Genomic DNA, 26,157 nt, shown 5'->3' with positions numbered 1-26,157 from the left:
ATTGACCAATCGATAAGGCAGCATTACTTGTTGCCTGGACAGCTCTTTGGCAAGATACAGTAACATAAATCTTCCTACTTTAAAGAAAGCAGTCAGAGTTCATTTGTAAAACAACAATTTACACAATCCACGCCAGCTGAGAAATTTATGGAGGGATTGCGCAGTGTATTTACCATACAACAATCAAGCACCCAAAAGAGGCTATTATCACACTTTGACCTCAATTGTTTGGTCAGGGGTTATCGAATGGTCTCAACCTGGAATCAACATTTTTAAATGACTTGACTGTGACCCATGTTTGTCTAAAGCAAATATATTGGCGTTTTTTGTAAATAATAGTCATCTTAGGCTGGGTCATCGTGTTAAACAATGAACATAATTACATGTACAAAGTATATTATAATGGAATTTACGGTACCGTTGTAGCTCAACTTACAAGCACATTGCCTTCCACCACAGAGCTCAAAACTCAAAACACTCGAATCTCAAAGCAGCCCCGCCCATTGAAATAGATTAAAATCAATTTAATCTGTGCTTGGCCCTCCCAAAACAGCACCATTTTAACATGTAACATTCATTTTAAAAATAAATACAAACTGTTAGATAAAAAAATATTGTTCGAAACACACCGCATTACAATAGCATGTACTACAGACAAATATAGTATTTTTTTAATGAAATAATGTAATAATATTGTTAAGCATTTACCTTGGGGAGCAGACATCTGTAGCCGTCTCCTACAGGCTGCTGTGTTGTTTATGTTGCATACGGGTGTCTTTGAGTTACAAACAAAAGAGGTCAGAGTTGACAGCAAATAGTATGTATGTCTGTGTACCAATGGTAATGCTCAGCCGTGCAGTTTGTTGAGTGAGGACGAGACAGAACAAAATACATCAAACACAGCATCGTCTCAATATTTTTATGGATAAATGTCTGTTGTGTGGTTACGGGCTGACTTGTCGGTTTGGCTGCTCGCCGGTAGGACATGTTGTTAATGGTTTGTTTCTCTGATTTGGTCGTCGACTTCTTCTCCTTCGCATTTACTTTCTCAGTTCTTGGGGTTGTAAAACAGAATTATGTCAAAATCGGATCAAATTCTACTTCAACTAGCGGCAAAAATGCTCTTAACTCAAATTATGCCCAAAACTTACAGAGGAACTGCACTTTTTGGGGAATTTTTGCCTATTGTTCACAATCATTATGAAAGACAAGATGACAAATTTATTTTTTAATGCATTCTAATTTGTAAATAAATGTAAATAAAAGTCTGCTTACAATGAAGCCATTAGGAGGTCCTCTACTCCGGCCATAAAACCCAATAAATAACCATCAAAACACAGCCACCAGTACTCCATTTAGATATTGCGACATGAATATTGACCAAGTATTAGTTATATTGCAATTATAAGCGCTAACGCAGACAAACTATTTATAGCAGCATCGTGATCACAAGCTTGTGTGGCTATGTTGATATCGGATATCGCATCGGAGCTCTTGGAAGTTTAAATAATGCCTCCCACCCTGATAGTAGAAGGATGAGGACGTAATCCGAATAGCTGGTACATTTTGACAGCAAATTTAGACCCGGAATTGGCGAGAAAGACACGAAAAGACGCTTGGTTCTACTCTCTTTTTCTTCGCGAGGATTACGAGTCATTCTTCAGCTAAATGTGAATACAACATGATTCTATGACAGCAGACATAAGTGATGTCTTATTATGTTTGTTGGCTCTCATGAAGTCTGGAGTGAGTAGTAATCAGTAATGTTAAAGAAAAAAGCGAGTGTTGTGATACGTTTTTTAAATTGATGCTTAAAATTAGCATATTACGTAAATATTGTTATTACAAATGTGTATGTTACTACATTACATATATACTTACAACATGTATATACAACCTTAATGGGGGTGTTTGGACATTTTTAAGGGCTTTATAGGCAGAATAGAGCGGCTCAATTGTAAGTGGATTTTTGATTGTATTTATTTACTATCTAGAATGCATTTTTCAAAAATTTAAAAAATATGTGTTCTTGCACTTGTCCAGGGTGTACCCCGCCTTCCGCCCGAATGCAGCTGGGATAGGCTCTAGCACCCCTGCGACCCCGAGAAGGACAAGCAGTAGAAAATGGATGGATGGATATGTATTCTTGTCTTACATAAGAACACAAAATTCCCAAAAAGTGCAGTTCCCCTTTAAAGCATAACAAGAAAAATATAAAGAAATTATGATAACAAATTCAAAAATATGACAATAAATCCACAACAAATTGTCACAATTATCGCAGCAAAACCAGCAACAAAATAAAAATAAAGATTGTGCAAAAAAACAACCTGCTTGTGTTGTAATGTTGAGGTTCGCGGCTCGGGAGTTCGTGAATGCACCCCGCTCCCCGTGTCAGTGATTGGTGAATATTGGGGAAGTCAATCAATCAATGTTTATTTATATAGCCCTAAATCACAAGTGTCTCAAAGGGCTGCACAAGCCACAACGACATCCTCGGTTCAGATCCCACATCAGGGCAAGGAAAAACTCAGTGGGATGACAAACAGAAACCTTGGAGAGGACCGCGACCGGTGCAATGGACGCCGAGCGGATCTAGCATAATATTGTGAAAGTCCAGTCCATAGTGGATCTAACATAATAGTGAGAGTCTAGTCCATAGTGGAGCCAGCAGGGGACCATCCCAAGCGGAAACAGGTCAGCAGCGCAGAGATGTCCCAACCAATGCACAGGCGAGCGGTCCACCCCGGGTCCCGACTCTGGACAGCCAGAAGTGTTGCTGTTGTGATGACGGCTCCAGTGAAAAGTGTGAGCGGTATTGGAACTGAGGACTGCTGCTGGCATGTTAAAATTTAAGAAAAGTTTCAGACTGTGCCCAATGCCTATTTACAAAACGTTACTTGCACAATATCACATTCAAGCACCAGTTGCAAGTGGCTTAGTCTGCATTAATTGAGGACCGAAATGAGGCATTGATATCTGCTCCTTTTTTTGGTCTGGTTACTACTGTTTACATTACCACTGGTGCCATTATCGAAACACGTTTTGGTACCCATTCCTACTCTTAAGTATACTAGTTGAAGGTTGTGGTTGCTACAGTATGACCCATTGACGTGTAGTGGGTTGTAAAAAACAGACAAAAGCTGCTCTAATGGAGCAAAAGGCAAAACATTTTGTTATTTTCTTTTTTGTATGTACAGTAACTGCAAACACCAGAGTCATCACCCAGTGCTGGAAGAAAACGAAGCTTTAAAGTCTCTTCAGCATGTCAGCATCCTTACACAATTGCTGGATATGCTGCAGCTGTAATTACATCCCCTCTCAGTGCTCCACGCACCATGACCTTTTCAACCACACACACTCATTGTCTCCATCAAACCAAGGCCCATTGCGCTGGGGTTTAAAATGGACAACTTTAGCATGGCCAAAATAAAAAATATAAATATGTGCATTAAATAGCATCATATGGGAAATCTGCGAGACTTCAACCATCATTATGAGCGGGCAACTCTGACAAGGAGATAGAATACCCTTGGTAGGCACCATCATAGGTTATAATCAAAATATATGCAAATGATATAGCTGTTTTCCTCTCTGTGCTGCAGTGCCACTCGTCTTCTTGGCTCCCAGGGAACTCTCCTGTCAGCTCTCAGGCTGGAGGACTGGAGTGATCGCAGAGAGCCTTGTTTATTTAACATCCCACTGAAACAGCGGCGGTGAGGAGGAGGGTCCAGATGGAGGAGCGGAACAGGCAGGGCATCAATCGAGAGAAAGTTATTGTCCTCCCAGTCACTCGCCTGAGAAAGCGTTTACGTCGTGATGGGCCAAGAAAGAATCAGAAAGCCCCTCGAGAATAAAGCACAACAAAAGTGCACACTCATATTTCAAAAAGTAATGACTAAAGTTTGATACAGACATTCTTCTTCCACTTCAGGTTGGACAGTCAGTCAGTAGAACACATGGCTCCATCAAGGTCAAACAATCCTTAACAGGAACAGTAACCAACCGCACACCTTATGTGGGCTTAATAATTCATTCATTGATGATTGATCGTTAAGAATCCTGACGACCAATACCTTGAAGCACCTCACAGTTATTACAGTTATACAGTATAAACTATCGCAGAAAGTTATTGGGGAAGTGTTGTTGTTGTGGCTAATTATCCCAATTAGCTATGCAACTTTTCCTCATACAAAATTTAATTTTGTCAGCCATGGAGAGAAACGTGTCTTCTAATGCAACCAAATAAATATAGATTTGCAACCAAAAAAAATATATAAACCCAAAAAATATTTTGCAAAGAAAAACATTTATTTGAAATTAAACAAAAAATGTTCAAACAAAAAACTGAGTTTTGTTTGCGAATCATATTTTTGGTTCTAAATATATATTTTTTAGTTAAAAAACGTTTTTTTTGGTTGCAAATAATTTCCTTGATTACAAAAAATATTTCGATTGCAAATTGTTTTTTGGTTGCAATTTTGTTTTTTGGGGTTCAAATCCTTTTTCCTTTCTCAGAAATAATAAAGACTTACCTCTTAACATCTTTTTGCACTCTGTAGGTGTAATACTGTTACAACCTGTCAGTTATGTGTAGTGTTTGGATTGTCCGACTTTTTCTGTGGCCCTGAATGTGTTAGTGGCTCCGTGTGTGTGTGTTGGCGCCATCTATCCATCCCATTCATTTTCTACCGCTTGTCCCTCTCGGTGGCGGGGCTGCTGGACTGGGGTGGAAGGCACTGTATTGTACACCCTGGACAAGTCGCCCCCAAATCGCAGGGCCAACACAAATAGATAGACAGAGCACTGTAAAACATATTTAGTCTGTTCAACTCGCAAATTTAAGTTCAGCAGATTCTTTGAGATAGCAATTTAACTCAACTCTAGTGATGTCTTTGTTTTGACAAAAAAAGCTCAACCCTATAACTGATAGACTGATGTTGAGTGAAAATCAATAGTATGGTTATCTAAAAAAAAAAAAAAAACTTTCATTCACTCTGTGGATTAAGACTTTACAGTGTTTTCATGTATGAAAAGTTGAAGTTTCAAATAAATTTAAGAATTATGACAACAAACATTCAAATTGTAAAAACTGAAATATTTTGTTGAACTCGTGAGTCACTTAGTAAAGTCATGGACATAAGATTGCATTCATGTTCTCTGCTACAAGTTTGTGTTTGTTCAACATGAAGCTTTTTTTACATGGAATCTTAATAAATTCATGATTATACTTTATAGTGCTGTTTAGGCAACTTTGGCCATGCAGCACTAGATCCAGTACAATTTAGTGGGTTTAGCATTTTAAATCATGATTGAAATCATGAGACATAATAGCTACTTGTCAATGTGCCATATTATTATTTACTGACAGTAGTAATTTATACAAATGACTCACTAGACAGTTTGTAGTTTACTTTTCTCAATCTTTTGTTCTCTGCTTGTTTGCTTCCCTCGCAATGCTGTCTCAATGACAACCAACCTTTGCCACTATAATTGATCACTTTCCTATCGTAAAGACTGCAAAGTGCTTTTCCAGGATATTTGTGCTTGAAAATGAATTCTGAAAGCGAGCATCCGTCGACTCCTTTTTCTAACTACGACCAATTAAAATCATTTTTTTTATGCCCACATCTAATCAAGACACCGTTTCACGACATGTTGAAAGAGTTGTGCGCTCGCCAGAGCGAGCAAATATGAAACATACTGTATGTGTTATGTCAAAACAAAATCACTATACGATATTTACCAATCCTACACTATGATATTGATATAGTACCAAAACATGCAAATATGTCAAGAACACATTTGCTAGCAAAAATGTGGCAGAGCCGCTGACATTTATGTTCCTTCCTTGCAATGTACCGTATTTTTCGGACTATAAGTCGCTCCGGAGTATAAGTCGCACCGGCCGAAAATGCATAATAAAGAAGGAAAAAAACATATATAAGTCGCACTGGAGTATAAGTCGCATTTTTTGGGGAAATTTATTTGATACAACCCAACACCAAGAATAGACATTTGAAAGGCAATTTAAAATAAATAAAGAATAGAGAACAACAGGCTGAATAAGTGTACGTTATATGACGCATAAATAACCAACTGAGAACGTGCCTGGTATGTTAACGTAACATATGGTAAGAGTCATTCAAATAACTATAACATATAAAACATGCTATACGTTTACCAAACAATCTGTCACTCCTAATCACTAAATCCCATGAAATCTTATACGTCTAGTCTCTTACGTGAATGAACTAAATAATATTATTTGCTATTTTACGGTAATGTGTTAATAATTTCACACATAAGTCGCTCCTGAGTATGAAAAAAACTGCGACTTATAGTCCGAAAAATACGGTATTTCACTTCCGAGCGTTCCCGAATGCCAACAAAAGCAACAGACACCGACCAAAACATGCTGTAATGTTCCAAGAATTGCAGAGCAGAAAAATTCCTAGTTTGTCTTAATTTATTTGACAAAAGCCACACTCTCGTACGATGAGCTCAATTTACATCTCTGTCCTTCGCCGGCAACACTTGCACAAACTCTCACCCCACAACAACACATCACTTCCCCATCCTTGCATTGGAAGTCCCGCCCCCAGTCAAATCCATTGGCTAGAACTCCGTAGCTACACCACAAAAGCAACCTGATTCGATCAATACGTATTGTTTTAGCGCTTTTATACATACAAAAAAATTACCACTTCGGTTAGGAAAATAGCGTAATTCCATTAAATAGAGGTCATCTGGGATCCCTGTTAAATGCTCAAGCGTAACACTGTCAGCACAGTTGACTAAGCAATAACTTTACCTCATTTTTGCTTCATTTCAATGCTGCTTAGTTAAATTTTTGGTCTGGTATACTACCACAGTATTTGTGTTTCAGTACTCCTCCCTACTGAAACCACATATACATTTAAAGTGGTTTCTGAAAGCGTTACTGCAATTGATTTCTCTCTAAACCAGAGATCTCCAACTTTCATCATGACAAAAAGCAATGTGATTTATATATGCTTATGGATATTCTCATTCAACCGGGTGCTTGTATTCTCAGGGCATTCAATCGACCACAACTGGACAGTTCAGTTTGAGAGCTATTTATGTTTTATTTATATAACTGGCAACAATTAAATGGTACTCTATTTACAAAGCAGATCTCCCCTCAAACAGTGTGATATCTCCTATATAGAAAAACATCTTGCAACATACCTTTTCATGCACGCCTACATGTCTTTTTGGATCATTCCAGAGATTTGTGACATGCTAAAAATAGGTTCTGTTGTCTAGATCGCAATTCTATATTACCCAAACGGTGGAGTGTGCTGCGTATTACACAGCATAACGAAACAGCAAATATTGGACCGGTTGGAGCATATGATGTAATGGATGCGGAGGAAAATGATCAGTACCGTCTGTATGGTACATACAAAAACCTCATTTAAAAAAGGGTGGTCTGCAACACATTTGCACTTGTTATCAATTGCGCACACTGACTACAAAGGCGGACGTGCGCAATTCTTCAGGATTTATGCAGATCCCAAATACAGATCAGCGGGTACCAGAAGGTAAGAAAAGTTGCTTTTGCATAATATTGCGAAATAAAACGGATAATATGTCTTACCTTATACACACACCATAATAATACTTGTATATTGATGCACGTGGTGCAGCCTACACTTATCTCATATGTTTGACTGCCATCTACTGGTCACACATATCATTACACCATGTATCAAATAAAATTGCTTCGAGGTAAGGTAAGCTCAACCAAACGTATTCCTAATATATATATATATATATATATATATATATATATATATATATATATATACATATATATATATATATATATATATATATATATACACACATTCATTATTATACATATATTGTTTTATTAATCACATGCGTTCTCGTAATTGAGAGCCACCGCATGTAAGAAACTTAACATCTGTGAAGACCGAGTGCTACAAGATGTCATTCATGTCGCCAACGAACATCGTACAAACTAGAGATAGTTTGTACAAAAAATAGATCAGTGCAGTCACCAGAAAAAGTAAATAAGCTTGTTTGTGTAACCAAGGTTTTGTAATAAAAATAAAGAAAAGATATACCATAACGAGGGAGTCGAGAGACTTGTTCTTTATTGACAACCGTCACGTCTCTTGTCAACACACTGGCTTCCCTTCAAGGCCACTAACTATTAATTGACTACAATACATGTATAATATATAATGATAATATAAAAGTATTAACAATAAACAATATAAAATTAATATACAATATATTATTTAAAGATGCATAAAAAATAGATTTATAATGGAATTGCAGCCCCTGAATCGTAAATAATTATATTAGCTTCCTCTATAGTAGATATTTGATTTTAATCTATTAATTTTGTCAGAGTTACAAGAGCACTCAGCTGTTTTTAAGGACGTTCTGCAAAAAAGCTAATCAAAGATTATCTCTATGACAGCTCTCTACTGTTTTATCTACTGATATATACAGTCGTGGAATTAACACATTATTATGCCTAATTTGGACAACCAGGTATGGTGAAGATAAGGTACTTTAAAAAAAAATAAAAATAAATAAATAAGATAAAAAAATTCAAAACATTTTCTTAAATAAAAAATTAAGTAAAACAATATAAAAACAGTTACATAGAAACTAGTAATTAATGAAAATTAGTAAAATTAAAGGTTAGTACTATTAGTGGACCAGCAGCACGCACAATCATGTGTGCTTACGGACTGTATCCCTTGCCGACTGTATTGATATATATTGATATATAATGTAGGAACCAGAATATTAATAACAGAAAGAAACAACCCTTTTGTGTGAATGAGTGTGAATGAGGGGGAGGGAGGTTGTTTGGGTTGGTGACCTAATTGTAAGTGTATCTTGTGTTTTTTATGTTGATTTAATAAAAAAAAAAAAAAAAAAACGATACCGATAATAAAAAAACAATACCGATAATTTCCGATATTACATTTTAAAGCATTTATCGGCCGATATTATCGGACATCTCTAGTTTTGTCTAATACAGTAATAACTTGTGGTGCAAATGCATGCAGTGTGTTGTTTTTTTTACAAAGCGCTCACAATATGACTTGCTTGGCATGCATGTGCTTCGTACAGGGATCATTTTGACATAGCAGAGGAAAAAAAACTATTCTTATTTTCATTCGATTGTAAATGTACCCTGAATGTGTTTTTCTTTAGCCCTCACCACCCCCACTCCTCCCCAGCAAGAGAGCAAATAAAACGGCGATGAAAACATAATCTCCTTGGTGGAGGTAATGAATTGAACATGGCCAAAACGCGTTTACTCCCCCACATGTGGCTCATTGAGACCAAATGCAAACAGACACCCAGAAGTATGTGCCCCTCTTCTATGAAATGACAACCCATTTTGTTCCCATTTAAGCCTTTTATATTCAGAACCTGGGTGAGGTACGAAAGGCCTAAAGCTGTCTTGGGTCATTAAATTGCACATTCTCTTTCTTCTCTCAGAATGTGTTTGTTGGCACTCACAGCGGCGAGAGCTGACACATTCGACAGAAGGGGCTTCCTTCACGCCTCTCCAGCCCTTCTTCAGGAGGGTGGGCTGCTCGTTGGTGCCTGGGGCGGCAAAAACCATGCCTGTCACCACTTGACAGGCCAATCCAGAAGCCCAGTCATAAGAAGGAATGATTGATGATATTATGGACTCATACAGGATCTGAATGCCACCACACTCATGTGATATAATCCCTGTTTTACATCAACAAGCCTCAAAAGCAGATGAATGGTATAGCTCCAAACCATTGGGGATGGATGGACGACAAGACCAACTTTACTAACCATCTCGCTAAACCAGCACACAGCCAATGTAATTATATCATATAATTCATACATGCTACAGCACACCAGAAATGGGAGTTTATTCAAATCTGAACATCGTTTTGCGTGAAAGAAAATGTCACAAAAAAGAAATAAGGAAGAGCCTGATCCCATGATACTCATTTATGCCTCTGTGATGAAAGCTGCTCATGATTTACTTTTGGAAGAAGAAAAAAAAAGCAATTTCTGAAATCAAATTGCTTTGTATGCTTATTAATTCTGCTGCACACACACAGAACAGTTCAGACAACCTTCCTATTTGGCAACACTGACCCCTTGTGGCGTTTTGAGGGTAAAAACATTTTTGAACACTCACTAAAAAAGATTTAAACACAAAAGCAAGGCCAAGCTGCAGAGGCAAACGACAGCAAGCGGGAAAAATGGTAACACAGCCTAGTTGAAGACAACCCTCCCCCAGTCAAACCACAAAGGCTGCTTTGTATTCGGACAGCGTATAAAGAAGAGCTGGATGATTATAACAGCAATATTCCATTATACTCAAGAGCGGCAGGGTTGAATATGTAGTAAAATATCACCAAACTGTAGAAAGTGTCCTTCAAGCAAACTGACAACAGAGCAGATGTCAATGAAGGATGATGCAAGTCATTGGCAGAAATATGCAAGGACAGTGTTGCTGCAATGACTTGAAAAGAAAACCTACCTGGACATGTACGTGACCTCAGAGCCAAGAAGAGATGTAATGCATCACCCGGGCGACAAATTAGCGTCAATATCACTCTACCACGTTATCATCAATCTCTCCGTGGACAGACAAAAGCATCTCTCCACACTAAATCGTGAAATCGATGGAATCGCTCTTTCAGTGAGGAATTGGGCCGCGACCGATTTGTGGCAGAGTAATGTGGAATCTATCAAAGGTTAGTAGTGCTCATGACCCGGACTAGCTCCATGGACCAAAACTCCAAAAACTTTGTACTGATGTCAAGCGGGAGAGTCATTCCTTTTAGATTTGACGTCTTTTGTAAAACAAATTATTTTTGCAGCCTTGAGTCTTTTGGAATAGAATAGAATATATCTTTATTGTCATTGTACATTGTACAACGAAATTGCAATTTGGAGGTCTCCCAATTCTTGTATGGTACAGTAACCATGGCTACAAATGTCTCCATCTATCTGTGAATCAGACCTAAAAGACACAGTTTACTTGTTCACACACACAGTTCCACATTGGAGTGTGTTCGCTTGTGTGTGTTGTTCACTAAAATACTCTTCACTGTGTGGCCACAGGGAGGAAGCTGAAATGTCGGATAGCTGTGGTAACTCTCTGGACAACATGTACAGTACAGGACGTGCGCCAAAGTGCTGTGTGCGTGCACGTGTGTGTGCATAAGTGTGTGTGCTGCTTTGTCATCCACAAACGTTAACATGAAACATTGCAATACTCAGAACATTTATGTACAAGTAAAACCCCATTAATATTCACAAAAAAAACAAAAACAGCTTCAACCAATGAATGGTTTTCCGATTCCAAAAAATGTAACTCATGGTATTTTTTTTTTTGCAAAGAACTGATATTGTGATTCTCTGGGGCGATTTCTTCACACACACACAAACCATGTTCAGGGCCATGTGCATACAGATGTTGTCATACTGGTTTTTTTCTTATTATTGTATTCTAATTATTTTCTACTCTGCAGTTCTTCATAGAACTTCCCAGAAGGACAGCTGACGGATGGCTATCTTCATCTAAATGAATATAAAGTAGAAATGCATTCCGATCATCCATGAGTGAGATCAGCCGATACTCATATTGATCACATCTATTAACTGTCTTTTTTTTTAAATGTATTTATGGTAAGTGCTATTGACAGTTTACCAATTACAACACAAAATGTAAACTAATTCCTTATTTATTTGTATTACATACAATTGTTTGAGCACAACAACGTCAATTAGTACACAATAATTTAACAAAACCAAAAACTAGTACCACTGTGTCTACTACTCATTTAAATCCCTCAAAGTCATTCTGTGTCCAAGGAATTATTCAGTTTGTAAACATTAACAAAATCAACAACAAAAAATAATTTTAAGAAAATAAAAACATCAACCTCATCAGTCTAGTATCAATCATTAACAGATACTACCCTTGGTATAGACACTACCAATTTATGGATCTTACATGTCGTGTACAGACTGTGACAATGCTGACACACCAATAATTCTTGTTTATTATCCTCTCTCTAGACTCTTATTAACCTACTTGTTAATTTACTGTTAACAGCTGCTTACTTTCTGCTGCAACATGGTTCCATCTACACTTCTTAAACTTTACTAAGCACTTATTTCTTGTTGTTGTTTAAAGCTAGCTTTGCTATTAACATGCCTGCTCCTGGATTGCTATCGGTGTGTAACATGTTTAGCCTCGTCCTCCAGTGATAACATTACTTAATAATGATACTTAAAATACTAAGAAATGCAGTTTATTTACCTCAGTGGAGGCGATTATTATTATTAGCTTGGGGGATCCCAATATGTATGGAGACACATCATTAGCTGTTCGCCCACTCAATCTGAGACTAAAAATAAATACAGTGTCAGTCACAGGGGATCGCTGTTTGTGACTTTTTCTCGAAAATCAAACAATATTGATCACTAACCAATCAATCGGCACATCCCTATTACACAGAATGAAAAACAATCCATCAGGGAAAAATCAAGTCACGCTCTCTCACTCGACATTTATTTGAGTAATAAAAAAAAAAGAGACAAAAAGTCAATTAATTAATATGATCACGGCTGTCACCGGGTAGAACCAGGGCTGTTGAGCAAACTCGCCCTGGCCGGCGACATGGCGAGGCTCGCTGGGGGACAAGAAGAGTGAGGAGGAAGTGTCGGTTGTCATACCAACAATAGTGCAGCATGAGTCTGTGAGGTAAGTAGCAGCAGCGTTTGTACATTAAATAAATAAATAAATAAAAACAATCCAATGCTCTGCAAATGTTTTCCTCGTTCAACCACCAGTATTGAAATGAAATACACAACATTTTCATAAAGCATGCCATAATCCATACATTTGTAACCACAAAGTTATATTTCAATTTAGTGATTTTACTGTAGTTGCCGATTATAAATATTGTTTAGAATTTTGGATTACACTCAAGTCCTGTTTTCTATGTTGATTTTTGTTTGCTGTTCTTTTTTATACTTTACTATAAACAGCAGAAAAAAATAGTTTTACAAATTATTGTTTTGTATATTCATATTAAGAGGACGTAGAAAGACTCTTACCTTTGGCCATTTAGGATTAACTCCGCAAGCTTTTTCGGCGTCATCCAGTGCAGCCTGGTGTTGGCCCAGCTTGAGGAGCGCAGCAGACCGGTTACTGTACAGGATACAGTTCTGTGGGTCCTCTTTTAAGGCATCGCTGTACAACTCAACGGCTTTCTTGTAGTCCCCCTGCTGACACGCCTCGTTGCTCCGCTGTACTTTCTCCATGAACTCCGCTTTGCTGAGACCAGACCTGGTCTCGTTGTCTCCTGAAACACAGCGGGCAGGTCGGCTCGCAGCCCAACGGCCGGAGGTTGAGGCCTGGAGAGATGCAAAAAGAGGTGTAAGTGACAATAATTACTGTATTTTCTGGACTATATTACCCAAGCTTTGAATCCTGCGGCTTATACAAAGGTGCAGCTAATCTATGGATTTTTCTTCGCCAGCGGCTAAATTATGGAATGGATTAAGCAAAAAGAAATCAAACAATGTACTAAAATTATCATATTTAAAGGGGAACATTATCACCAGACCTATGTAAGTGTCAATATATACCTTGATGTTGCAGAAAAAAGACCATATATTTTTTTAACCGATTTCCGAACTCTAAATGGGTGAATTTTGGCGAATTAAACGCCTTTCTATTATTCGCTCTCGGAGCGATGACGTCACAACGTGACGTCACATCGGGAAGCAATCCGCCATTTTCTCAAACACCGAGTCAAATCGATGGCTTATAGTTTGGTGCAGCTAATTTATGAAAAACATTTGTTTTTCTTCTAAAATTTAGTGGGTGTGACTTGTGACTTGTGACTTGTGGGGTTTATAGTTTGGAAAATACAGCAAGTGTGTTTTCAACAAATAACATTGCTAAACAATCTACTGTATGCCAAAAAACTACAATATTGACAAGTAGAACAACTTAACATGGCAAAAGGTACATCATTGACCTGTGTATCCAACAGGCATGTGAACAGTTAGAGACCTGCCCTTTCTGCTGGAGCCCAATTTTTTCTTCATTCATTTAAGAATAAAAAAATACTCTTTGTAATCAATTCCCCCCAAATATATTTTCATATCTGAAGGGCATATATTTGAGTTCTTGTGATAATCCCTCCCCAAACTGCTAGACGGCGCTCACAAGCCCCTGCCCCTCCACCTCGTCCTATATACCCTGGACCTACAGTACGTTTTCTCGGCCACGCAGCATCAGACGGACAGGTAATAAGTTAATAGCATTTTAAAATTCAAATTAGCGCTGCGGAAAACATTATGTCGCTACTGGTCCAAAGTTTCAGAAATAAAATAGAAAAACAGTTGTTTACTGATGTTTCTCATGTTTAATGAAGGGAGAGACGGCATACCTGACAACATTTGCATTTCAATATTATATATGAGATCATATAATTGCATTTTCCGGGCAAAATTGGGAAAAAATATTATTATTTTCATCAAAAGTTGTTGTGAAATCATTTAAAAAAAACATGACCTAATTGGAGCTGCAACCTACATTCTTTGTGTGATTGGTAAGTGTCATAAAAACTGAGCTATCCATTGATGCTGTTTATGCTCTGTCAAAACAAAGTAAATGCGTGTTAAGTACACCTTTTATTCCAATATGATGATTTGAGTTTGTATTGTTTACTATATATATGTTTAAAATATCCTGCTGGGATTTTTATCATAATAACATCAATGACCGTATTTTCCACACTATAAGGCGCACCTAAAAACCTCCAATTTTCTCAAAAGCTGACAGTGCGCCTTATAATCCGGTGCGCCTTATATATGGACCAATATTGAGCCACAACAGGTCTCGCAACTACGGGATGCATAAAGTAATCCCAGCCTCTACTGTAGAGTCTATTCTATGCGCCTTATAATGCGGTGCGTCTTATAATGCGGTGCGCCTTAAATATGAACAAAGTTTTACAATAGGTCAGAGGTCGGCAACCCGCGGCTCTACGGCTCTTTAGCGCCACCCTAGCGGCTCTCTGGAGCTTTTTCAAAAATGTATGAAAAATGGAAAAAGATGTGGGGAAAAAAATCTATTTTTTGTTTTAATATGGTTTCTGTAGGAGGACAAACATGACACAAACCTCCCTAATTGTTACAAAGCACACTGTTTATATTAAACATGCTTCACTGATTCGAGTATTTGGCGAGCGCCGTTTTGTCCTACTAATTTTGGCGGTCCTTGAACTCACCTTAGTTTGTTTACATGTATAACTTTCTCCGACTTTCTAGGACGTGTTTTATGCCACTTCTTTTTCTGTCTCATTTTGTCCACCAAACTTTTAACGTTGTGCATGAATGCACAAAGGTGAGTTTTGTTGATGTTATTGACTTGTGTGGAGTGCTAATCAGACATATTTGGTTACTGCAAGCTAATCGATGCTAACATGCTATTTAGGCTAGCTATATGTACATATTGCATCATTATGCCTCATTTGTAGCTATATTTGAGGTCATTTAGTTTCCTTTAAGTCCTCTTAATTCAATTTATATCTCATGACACACTATCTGTATGTAATATGGCTTTTAATTTTTTGCGGCTCCAGACAGATTTGTTTTTGTATTTTTGGTCCAATATGGCTCTTTCAACATTTTGGGTTGCCAACCCCTGCAATAGGTCATTCATTGAAGGTGCGCCTTATAATCCGGTGCGCCTTATAGTGCGGAAAATACGTTATATGAATATTTTTTGCGATGTGTCTTTTTTTCTGGCTTGAGCTCCTGCCCCCGAAAAATGTCTGTGCACGTGCGTGGTATCCTGTATTTGTGTTGCCATCCATACATTAAGTCATGGCACGTTCGGTGGTTTGCTTTGAGATTTGTTTCATGTAAAATGTGTGCCTTAGCTTAACAAAGGTTGGGAAACACTGGCATAAGTCAATTCTCATGTTGTTTTAAAAGTTTGCAGAGGTGTACAACTACACTACACTATAACAATGCGTCAATGTGTCAACATAAGGCAAGCCTATTCAACTGGTGGCCACTTCCAGCTCGACAAATCTTTTAATTTGGCCCGCCGAACATTACCCAAATAGGCTTTGAATAAACCATTCTAACTAGGGTCGGTTGCTCATGTATGCAGTACTCCCGCCACCCAACAGGGGGCAACACCGAGGCCTATGTGTCACAATGAAGCAGCAGTGAGGTGAGTAGAGGAAAACTACTCATTAAAACCTAAAAAAAATCTAAATAAATTGCAAAAATCTGACTTTTAGCAACGACTGTAATCTTCTACCCTGAGCAAGTGTTCGAGTTAGTGTTTCCTGTCGGACCTTTAGAGTGACGCACACAGTTTTCTAGACAAGCACCAACTACGGTAGAAATTCACACGTGTAAGCTTCATCACGAAAATTGGTCAAATCTTTGTAAGTAAATATTGTGCATAAAGATATTTAGTTTGTTTTGTATTGAAACTGTTGACTTCGTAATGTATTTTGTATTCACGGTCATGTTGTTTTTATCTAAAAGAATCTCTGGCGATCGAAGTTTGTTTAATACATGTACCGTAGCGCAAAATTTGACCAGTAGAAGGCGATAACGCTACACCTTAGGTTTAATTGTGATAAGTCACATACACAGTGTGCCATTTTGATGTAGATGTTGTTTAATTTGTGTATGCGCAAACATCTGTAGTTTTTTGTCTGAATATATTAACACTAAACATGTACTGTAATTATTTTGATTTATGTAAAATACACAATGAACATTATACTTTTGTAATTTTGATTTTATATTTATATTTTCAGTCTTACAAACATAAATGAAGGAAGAAGTGTAAAGAAATATAACAGAGGAAGGAAATTAATTCAAAAGAAGGAACATCAATTCTCAACAAAACTTCTGGAGCTTTCGTTTATTCATGCTGTTAACTATCTGCAATCGCTGGAAACGAGTAGTGAGTGCAGAATAATACATTTATTAACAGCGCAGTGTGAAAGTCAAAGAGTGTACTTTGTAATTACGTAAACGCAGTCTCAAAGGAATATAACCTGCGGAGGCACTTTCTGACAAAACATCCACATTTCGATGTCCGGCCCCTGTGCCCTTGGGCTCTTAAAACTGCGGCCCTTGTCATTATGTAGTAGAATAGCCCTGACATAAGGTAACCACTATACAACTATCAGCATGATGCAATCAATGCAAACTACAACCACATAGTGATAACCATACTGTTAAATGATGACCTCTCTGACAGTTTCAACTTAAACGGAGCATTGTCTTTGCAAATAATTGGATCTCATTAGACTGTGCAGGCATCCGGTAACAGCGATTTACTCGTGCTCGATTTACTGGCAGCTTCTTTTCAGTTCACACAGTCGATTTCAGAATGCAAAAGAGCTATAGAAAAATGCCTAAGCAACTGTATGAAGGTTAAATGATAATGCAACATTAATTTGGTTCAAACAAACATGACAACATTACAAATTATCTCAATGAGACTCAGCATAAGTGGTCTGTTGGCAGTCTCATCACATATTGATATGCACTAAAGGGAAGGTCTACAGTGAGTACAAGGAATATGTTAGTGCAATAAAGGGGTTAGTCGACTAATGAAAATACAGATGAATTAGTTTAAACTTAAAAGATATATCCATATTTGGAGGTACAATATTTCACAAAGGTATCCACACCCCTTACCTTCTAGAAATTATAGAATATCCTGTTAAGGGACAAAACTAAATAAATGAATACAGTAGTCAATTTGCAGATTGCAAAGCCTTATAGAATTACATTGAAAAAGACTCAACACACAACAATTATTGTCTAAATAGCTGGCAGACTACTCTAAATGTTTGACTTCTATTCAAGGTTGCATGATATTGACAATAAACAATAGAAATGCTAAAAAATTTTCGATAGAGCTTTTAATACAATCATATCATTAAAGATGGGAATGTTTGGGCACCTCACGATTCGATTACGATTCAGGAGCTACTATTCGATTAAAAATCGATAACCATCCATCCATCCATCTTCTTCCGCTTATCCGAGGTTGGGTCGCGGGGGCAGCAGCCTAAGCAGGGAAGCCCAGACTTCATCTTTAATTTATGGATATTGACACAGTTTTACATTTCTTTTTGTTTCACTAAATAAGCATTTATCATTTGCAACTTAAAAAAAAAAAAAAAAAACAGTTACAGTTACAGTTACAGTTACATTGATTCGCACCTTTATTAAATTAATGAAAATGTGTGCAAAGGAGCTGGTCGGATCTCTCAGTGAGGTGGCTTGCTGCAGTCAGCCAAATTTTAGAAAGGTCTGCATTACTTAAATACTTATATAAATCGATTATCAACGTTTACTAATCTATTCTATAATCGTCCATGTCTGAATTGCGATACATCTAAAAATCTATTATTTCCCCCACCTCTAATCGTGATAATGCATGTTGATGAGACATTTTAGCTGTGTCCTTCAAATTTGACAGCAACAAGCGAACAAAGGCGTCTTCAACGCAATGTAGCATCGTCGCTAGCGAGCTAATGTCCCTCCACAGTGCAAAGCTGCTTCTAAATCACTCATCCTTGCCTTTATGACAGCAAATAAAATGCGCTTCTTACAAGTACCATTATCACTGGAATACTACAGGATGAGAAATAGCTAAACATACAACACTACACACCGGAGGAGGATACAAAAAGCAGAACAAAACGGTAGGGTAGAGCTCTTGAATGTAAACAGAGATGCATGGATCAATACAAATATCAAAATTAATGATACCAGGTATAGTGTCAGTATATGATCGATAATACAGTGATTACAGTGATATTTTTTTATCATCACATTGTTATTGTTTACAAACTCAGGAGAAAAGAGCCACTCGTCTGTTTAGCTTTTAATTATTTTACACAATTATTTACTTAATCACAAATATTGAATGTAATATAAAGGAATAAGGAAATAGTTTAAATATTACAGTGATATTTTTACATTTGCCATCCAGTGTTTTGTCTGATTATAATTGTGATAAAAAAATTTAATCATTTAATGAGCTTGAAAATTTTAAATATGAACATCAGTATGGCCAATACTCCCCTTTTAACTACTAAGTTTTGGATCGATAACCAAATTTGTACAGTAGTTTCACCCAAAACTAATGTACAGTAGACAAACAAAAGAAGAATAAGTGCTTAATACATCTTAATAGAAGTGAAGATAAAACCATGTTACAGCAGAGAGTAACTCGCCACAGTATTAACAGTAAATTAGCGAGCAGATCAATAATAGTAATAGAAAATAATCGGAAATTACGTAATTATTACTGCATACGTCAGTAGCTAAATTAGGAGTCTTTTTAACTAGTTTTGAAATGTTTCTATTATCATTTATATGCTAAATAACATATTGCAAAATACTGTTATTGCTAGAGGGTGTAATATATTGTAATTGCGATACAGATTTTAGGCCAAATCGGCCATTCCTCCTGTGCATTGACTTATTTTCAGCAATCTATACTGCTTTCCAAGCTCTACACTGACTCCTGCAACTTATATCCAAGGTTTACTCCCGTGGTATTGTCCCTTGAGAAGATATGAGAAAACGGCTGCTGAAATGTGAGCCGCGTACTCACTTTTGTTAAGATAAGTTAGGGTTAAATCTAAGAGGCGGGGGGGTGTTCCCGTTCCTTTCCAGCTTGTCGCCATGGTAACTGGCAGACAAACCATACAAGTAAGTGACAAATGAGTCCTAAAAGTAGCCGTTTTCTCCATTAGCAGTGATGGGTGGTTGAGTATTACCGAGTCAGGAAAGTCTTCTCTAGTTGCATGTTTTTTGAGCCGGCTTCCCTTCCACCGCCTCCTCCTCCTCCTCACCACACCTCTCCTCAAAGGGAATTCTGGGATATGGGAAGCCTTGGTAATTACTTCCAGAGGTCGACAGAATAGAACACAAGTTCGCATGCAGGCTTTTGGTAGTGAGGAAATGTAGTGTTATAACGTAGTGTGATTTTTGGCCTTGGTTTTTATTTGTGTAGCCCTTCCTGGTCACATTAAATGTAATAAATTACACCTGAGATTCTTACTTATTCCTACTGGAAGTCAAGAATACACTAAAATAATGAATTTAGAATATCAGCGGCACCACATCTCTTACTAAAATAAAACCTGATATTAGGCAAAGCTTGCAAACAGGTACTATATATTGCTTTCTAAAATAATTTCCATTTTAAGCTACTGTAAGACTATACCCATGTTCTTGTGTTTAACAGTCAGAGGTCGGGTCTTCTGGAAGAAGTATTTATTCAAACAGGTCAGAGGGAAATGTTACAGCGTTGGTCTCACGCCCACAAAACATTGTCGATTGTGTACGTAAACACCACGAGAGGTTTGAGTGCTATCAATGAGGGGAATTTTTGTCAAAAGGATGTGTAGCTGATTAAATTGAAGCTGGTTCCTCTTTTTTAAAATGTAAATTTTTTTATCATCCTTGACAGCTTGAACTTGAGATTGCAGTCAGAGACATTAGTCTTTTCAAGGGATTGGAAGTACTGAAACACACATCAATGTCTCTAGAACAACGGATAATAGTTGGACAGGGGTAAAGGTCGAAGATGCAGCTGTATATTTGTGCGCTTAATCAGACAGTTTCTAGGCACGATATGGTGATAGCCTTTTGAGCTTTGCTTGATGGAGTTGCTCTCTATTGGAACAATCGAGAGCCAATTCTGAACTTGCATTGTATTTACCATCCCGGAGAATCACTGCACAGAAACCTAATTCACTGTTTGCACAAAAATGACAACAAGTGGGTAAAACACACACAAAGCAACTACTGCTACTTGGAATACATAAATATATAAATAAATAAACAACAACTCAACATAGCAATAAACATGTAATGTAAACTTAGACTTAGACTTAGACTTCCTTTTATTGTCATTCAAATTTGAAATTTACAGTACAGATAAGAACGACATTTCGTTGCATTAGCTCGTTGTAGTGCAGGATAAAAGAGCAATAAGGTGCAGATATAAATAAATAGATTACTGTACAGATAAACACACATATTTACAAATACTGTTGGTGCCGCAAAGCCTGCTGGGAAGCCGGCATCACTCCCATCATCACTAAATGATCTATCTAATCATTGCTACGCATTCTGTATGCTTTTCTCTTTATGGAGAAAATGGTGAGTCCTAAAACGCGGTTAACAAACTTTGAATGGCAAACCTTTTTAAAGAAAATATTGTCAACATGTAAAAAACACAACTCGAATGCATAATCAGAAATAGACATGAGAAAGGGGTAGGGAAATAAATAATCTCGACGAGGGTTGCACAATTAATCAACACTGAATCGACATCAATGTTTTAATTTGTGCAATAAGCAACCACAAGATGTTAAAGCTTTTTTTGTTTTGTTTGTTTTTTATGTAGCCAATCAGAATTGCATAGGGAAAAATACGTCTCACTCTGTGCATCGCTGGGATCACTGTATAGTTTTAATCAGTTATTTATTCGGTTTAAAAACACGATGTGGACAAAAACTCTGAGTATGTCTGCACAAAGCCTAACATTTTTTGAACGTAGAATATTGTATATTGTTCTAATGCAGTACTTCTCAATTATTTTCTGTTACGCCTCCCTAAGAAAGAAAATATTTTGCGCAACTCTCCACCGTGACTATAAATAATATAATTTAGCTATTGTTATAGTATATTGTTACAACTATACTTCTGCATAACATTGTAAGCTTAATAATATTAAAAGGAAACAACACACTGGCCTTTCCTCGTCTCCCACTGTGGTTACAGCGAAGCCAAGTGCTGCATACGCTCTGTCATATTCTGGTACGGCAAAAAAGCATGTTGAATTTCACCCCCCAGGGGGGCCTGCTCCACTATTTGAGAAGGACTGTTCTAATGTGTAGCCCCATCCATCCATTTTCTTCCGCTTATCCGAGGTCAGGTCGCGGGGCAGCAGCCTAAGCAGAGAAGCCCAGACTTCCTTCCATCTCCCCAGTCAAACGAGGCGTTTCCAGGCCAGCCGGGAGACATAGTCTTCCCAACCTGTCCTGGGTCTTCCCCGTGGCCTCCTACCGGTCGGACGTGCCCTAAACACCTCCCGAGGAAGGCGTTCGGGTGGCATCCTGACCAGATCTCATCTGGCTACTCTCGATGTGGAGGAGCAGCGGATTTACTTTGAGCTCTGCCCGGATGGCAGAGCTTCTCACCTTATCTCTAAGGGAGAGCCCCACCACCCGGCGGAGGTAACTCATTTCTGCCGCTTGTACCCGTGATCTTGTCCTTTCGGTCATAACCCAAAGCTCATGACCATAGGTGAGGATGGGGACGTAGATCGACCGGTAAATTGAGAGCTTTGCCTTACGGCTCAGCTCCTTCTTCCCCACAATGGCTTGATACAGCGTCCGCATTACTGAGGACACCGCACCGATCCGCCTGTCGATCTCACGATCCACTCTTCCCTCACTCGTGAACAAGACTCCGAGGTACTTGAACTCCTCCACATGTGTAGCCCCTTGAGACAATAATATGTTGACTTACAGTCTAAAAGCAGCATGTCTTCCTTTACGTGTTATTTTCGCAATTTTATGCATTTTTATTAGAGATGTCCGATAATATTATCGTCCGATAAATGCTTTAAAATGTAATATCGGAAATTATCGGTATCGGTTTCAAAAAGTAAAATTAATGACTTTTTAAAACGCCGCTGTACGGAGCGGTACATATCCGGTAAAACACGGACGTCTAGTATACTCTGAACTGAAGCTGTGTGCCTTCATTGTTTTTGTAGCTGTTGTTTTGAGGCATGTTTAAAAAAAAATTAAAAAATAATGCACTTTGTGAAAGTCAAAGTATAGTATTTCCCATAGTTGTAATGGGTATCGGGCTTCACGGTGGAAGAGGGGTTAGTGCATCTGCCTCACAATACGAAGGTTCCTGAGTAGTCTTGGGTTCAATCCCGGGCTCGGGATCTTTCTGTGTGGAGTTTGCATGTCCTCCCCGTGACTGCGTGGGTTCCCTCCGGGTACTCCGGCTTCCTCCCACTTCCAAAGACATGCACCTGGGGATAAGTTGATTGGCAACACTAAATTGGCCCTAGTGTGTGAATGTGAGTGTGAATGTTGTCTGTCTATCTGTGTTGGCCCTGCGATGAGGTCGCGACTTGTCCAGGGTGTACCCCGCCTTCCGCCCGATTGTAGCTGAGATAGGCTCCAGCGCCCCCCGCGACCCCAATGGGAATAAGCGGTAGAAAATGAATGGATGGATGGGTAATGGGTATCAGGATTATCTCAGGGAGAGCATGTCCCAAATTCCAAGCTGTTTTGAGGCATGTTAAAAAAAATAATGCACTTTGTGACTTCAATAATAAATATGGCAGTGCCATGTTGGCACTTTTTTCCATAACTTGAGTTGAAGTTGTTCTCTTATTTTGGAAAACCTTGTTTTTGATTGATTGATTGAAACTTGTATTAGTAGATTGCACAGTACAGTACATATTCCGTACAATTGACCACTAAATGGTTTTTCAACTTGTTTAAGTCGGGGTCCACGTTAATCAATTCATGGTAAAGTTACAATGAATAATGCATCCAGTGGGGAATCCCAACAAAATTAGGCATATTAATGTGTTAATTCCACGATTGTATATATCGGTATCGGTTGATATCGGAATCCGTAATTAAGAGTTGGACATTATCGGAATATCAGATATCGGCAAAAAAGCCATTATCGGACATCCCTCATTTTTATGCATAAATATCGCAATCGCAACTTTGGAGAGAAAATCGCAATTAGGTTTTTTCCCTCGAAATCATGCAGCCCTAAGCTCGACTTCTAATTATTACTCTATAAGATGAAGGCAATTGCATTTTATTGATATTTGAAATGTATTTAAAGTTTATAAATGAATATTTAAATATAATAAATGTAAAAAAGGGGAAAAATATATATAAAAAATAAGATCATTAAATGAAATCTAGTTTGGTTACGCCATCATGAGCGCAACACAAGGTTGTAAAAGTTTCAACTACAATTCTAAATAAGATGTCAAAAGCAAACTGAAATCAAATACACACAGCTTAAAGGCCTACTGAAACCCACTACTACCGACCACGCAGTCTGATAGTTTATGTATCAATGATGAAATCTTAACATTGCAACACATGCCAATACGGCCGGGTTAGCTTACTAAAGTGCAATTTTAAATTTTGCGCGAAATATCCTGCTGAAAACGTCTCGGTATGATGACGCCTGCGCGTGACGTCACGGATTGTAGAGGACATTTTGGGACAGAATGGTGGCCAGCTATTAAGTCGTCTGTTTTCATCGCAAAATTCCACAGTATTCTGGACATCTGTGTTGGTGAATCTTTTGCAATTTGTTCAATGAACAATGGAGACATCAAAGAAGAAAGCTGTAGGTGGGAAGCGGTGTATTGCGGCACGGCTGCAGCAACACAAACACAGCCGGTGTTTCATTGTTTACATTCCCGAAAGATGACAGTCAAGCTTTACCATTGGCCTGTGGAGAACTGGGACAACAGAGACTCTTACCAGGAGGACTTTGAGTTGGATAAGCAGACACGGTACCGTGAGTACGCATGCAGCTGCGGCTTCCAAACATTTGATCGCTTGCCCATACGTGCGTGCCGCTATGTGCATGTCACATACGTAACTTTGGGGACTTTGGGGAAATATATGTGCTGTATGAACTTTGGGGAGGTGAACGGTACTTTGGGCTGTGGGATTGAGTGTGTTGTGCAGGTGTTTGAGTTGTATTGGCGGGTTATATGGACGGGAGGGGGGAGGTGTTTGTTATGCGGGATTCATTTGTGGCATATTGAATATAAGCCTGGTTGTGTTGTGGCTAATAGAGTATATATATGTCTTGTGTTTATTTACTGTTTTAGTCATTCCCAGCTGAATATCAGGTCCCACCCGCCTCAGCATCTTCCCTATCTGAATCGCTCCCACTGCCCTCTAGTCCTTCACTCTCACTTTCCTCATCCACAAATCTTTCATCCTCGCTCAAATTAATGGGGAAATCGTCGCTTTCTCGGTCCGAATCGCTCTCGCTGCTGGTGGCCATGATTGTAAACAATGTGCAGATGTGAGGAGCTCCACAACCTGTGACGTCACGCGCATATCGTCTGCTACTTCCGGTACAGGCAAGGCTTTTTATCAGCGACCAAAAATTGCGAACTTTATCGTCGATGTTCTCTAAATTCTTTCAGCAAAAATATGGCAATATCGCGAAATGATCAAGTATGACACATAGAATGGACCTGCTATCCCCGTTTAAATAAGAAAATCGCATTTCAGTAGGCCTTTAAAGATTGATCAATACCTATTTAAATTTAGTAATACATAAATATGATGATTTATCAAAATATAAAATAAATATACCTGAACAGAACGCTCATGATGGCTACACCAAAAAGTAACGCTATGAATCGCGTTTTTCCAAGTTTTTGGGGCATTTTTATGCTATTTCCAAGCATCTCCTTTTTATTATCGTTGATTTTAAATGGTCAAACTAATGCATATTATATATGCATGCCCTAGTAAACAAAAAAAAAAGTCATATTTATTTGATTGTTACATTTTAAAGTACATTTGTGCAGGTGGGTGCGAATGTACCCATTACCAGAGCTGTACATAAAAATAATAATAATAATACAGTCCTTACTCTCCATCCACAACACCTTATTATTAGGGGCCGCAATGTCCCCTTGGGACAGCTGAGGACCCTATTGTATTTTGTGCGTTTTATTATTATTATTATTCCGCCGCCTCTTTGAGCTCTAATTTGACCCCCTTAACATGCTTCAAAACTCACCATATTTGACACACACATCAGGACTGGCGAAAATTGCCATCTATTAAAAAAAAAAAAAAAAAAAAAAACTCAAAATTGCGCTCTAGCGCCCCTAGGAAAAACACAGAGAAAACTGCTTGTAACTTCCGGTAGGAATGTCGTAGTGACATGAAACCTCTATGTAGGTCTGATTTAGACCTAGATTTCATACATTGACATTCTTCAGCAAAAATCAACAGGAAGTTG

General features: G+C 38.2%; 1 protein-coding gene across 2 annotated transcripts in view; it reads right to left on the bottom strand.

The window, feature by feature from the left end:
• Positions 1-26,157, bottom strand: part of LOC133623169 (tetratricopeptide repeat protein 28-like) — a 632,620-nt gene that overhangs the window by 605,148 nt on the left and 1,315 nt on the right. For both annotated transcript variants that reach the window (XM_061986219.1, XM_061986220.1), the window contains exon 2: positions 13,141-13,440. In XM_061986219.1, coding sequence (XP_061842203.1) covers positions 13,141-13,440 — 300 coding nt within the window. The remainder of the gene's footprint in view (positions 1-13,140; positions 13,441-26,157) is intronic.

The sequence above is a fragment of the Nerophis lumbriciformis genome, linkage group LG12 (genome assembly GCF_033978685.3).
Source record: "Nerophis lumbriciformis linkage group LG12, RoL_Nlum_v2.1, whole genome shotgun sequence".
In the NCBI taxonomy this organism is placed as follows: domain Eukaryota; kingdom Metazoa; phylum Chordata; class Actinopteri; order Syngnathiformes; family Syngnathidae; genus Nerophis; species Nerophis lumbriciformis.
This window is presented reverse-complemented; position numbering and strand designations above follow the sequence as displayed.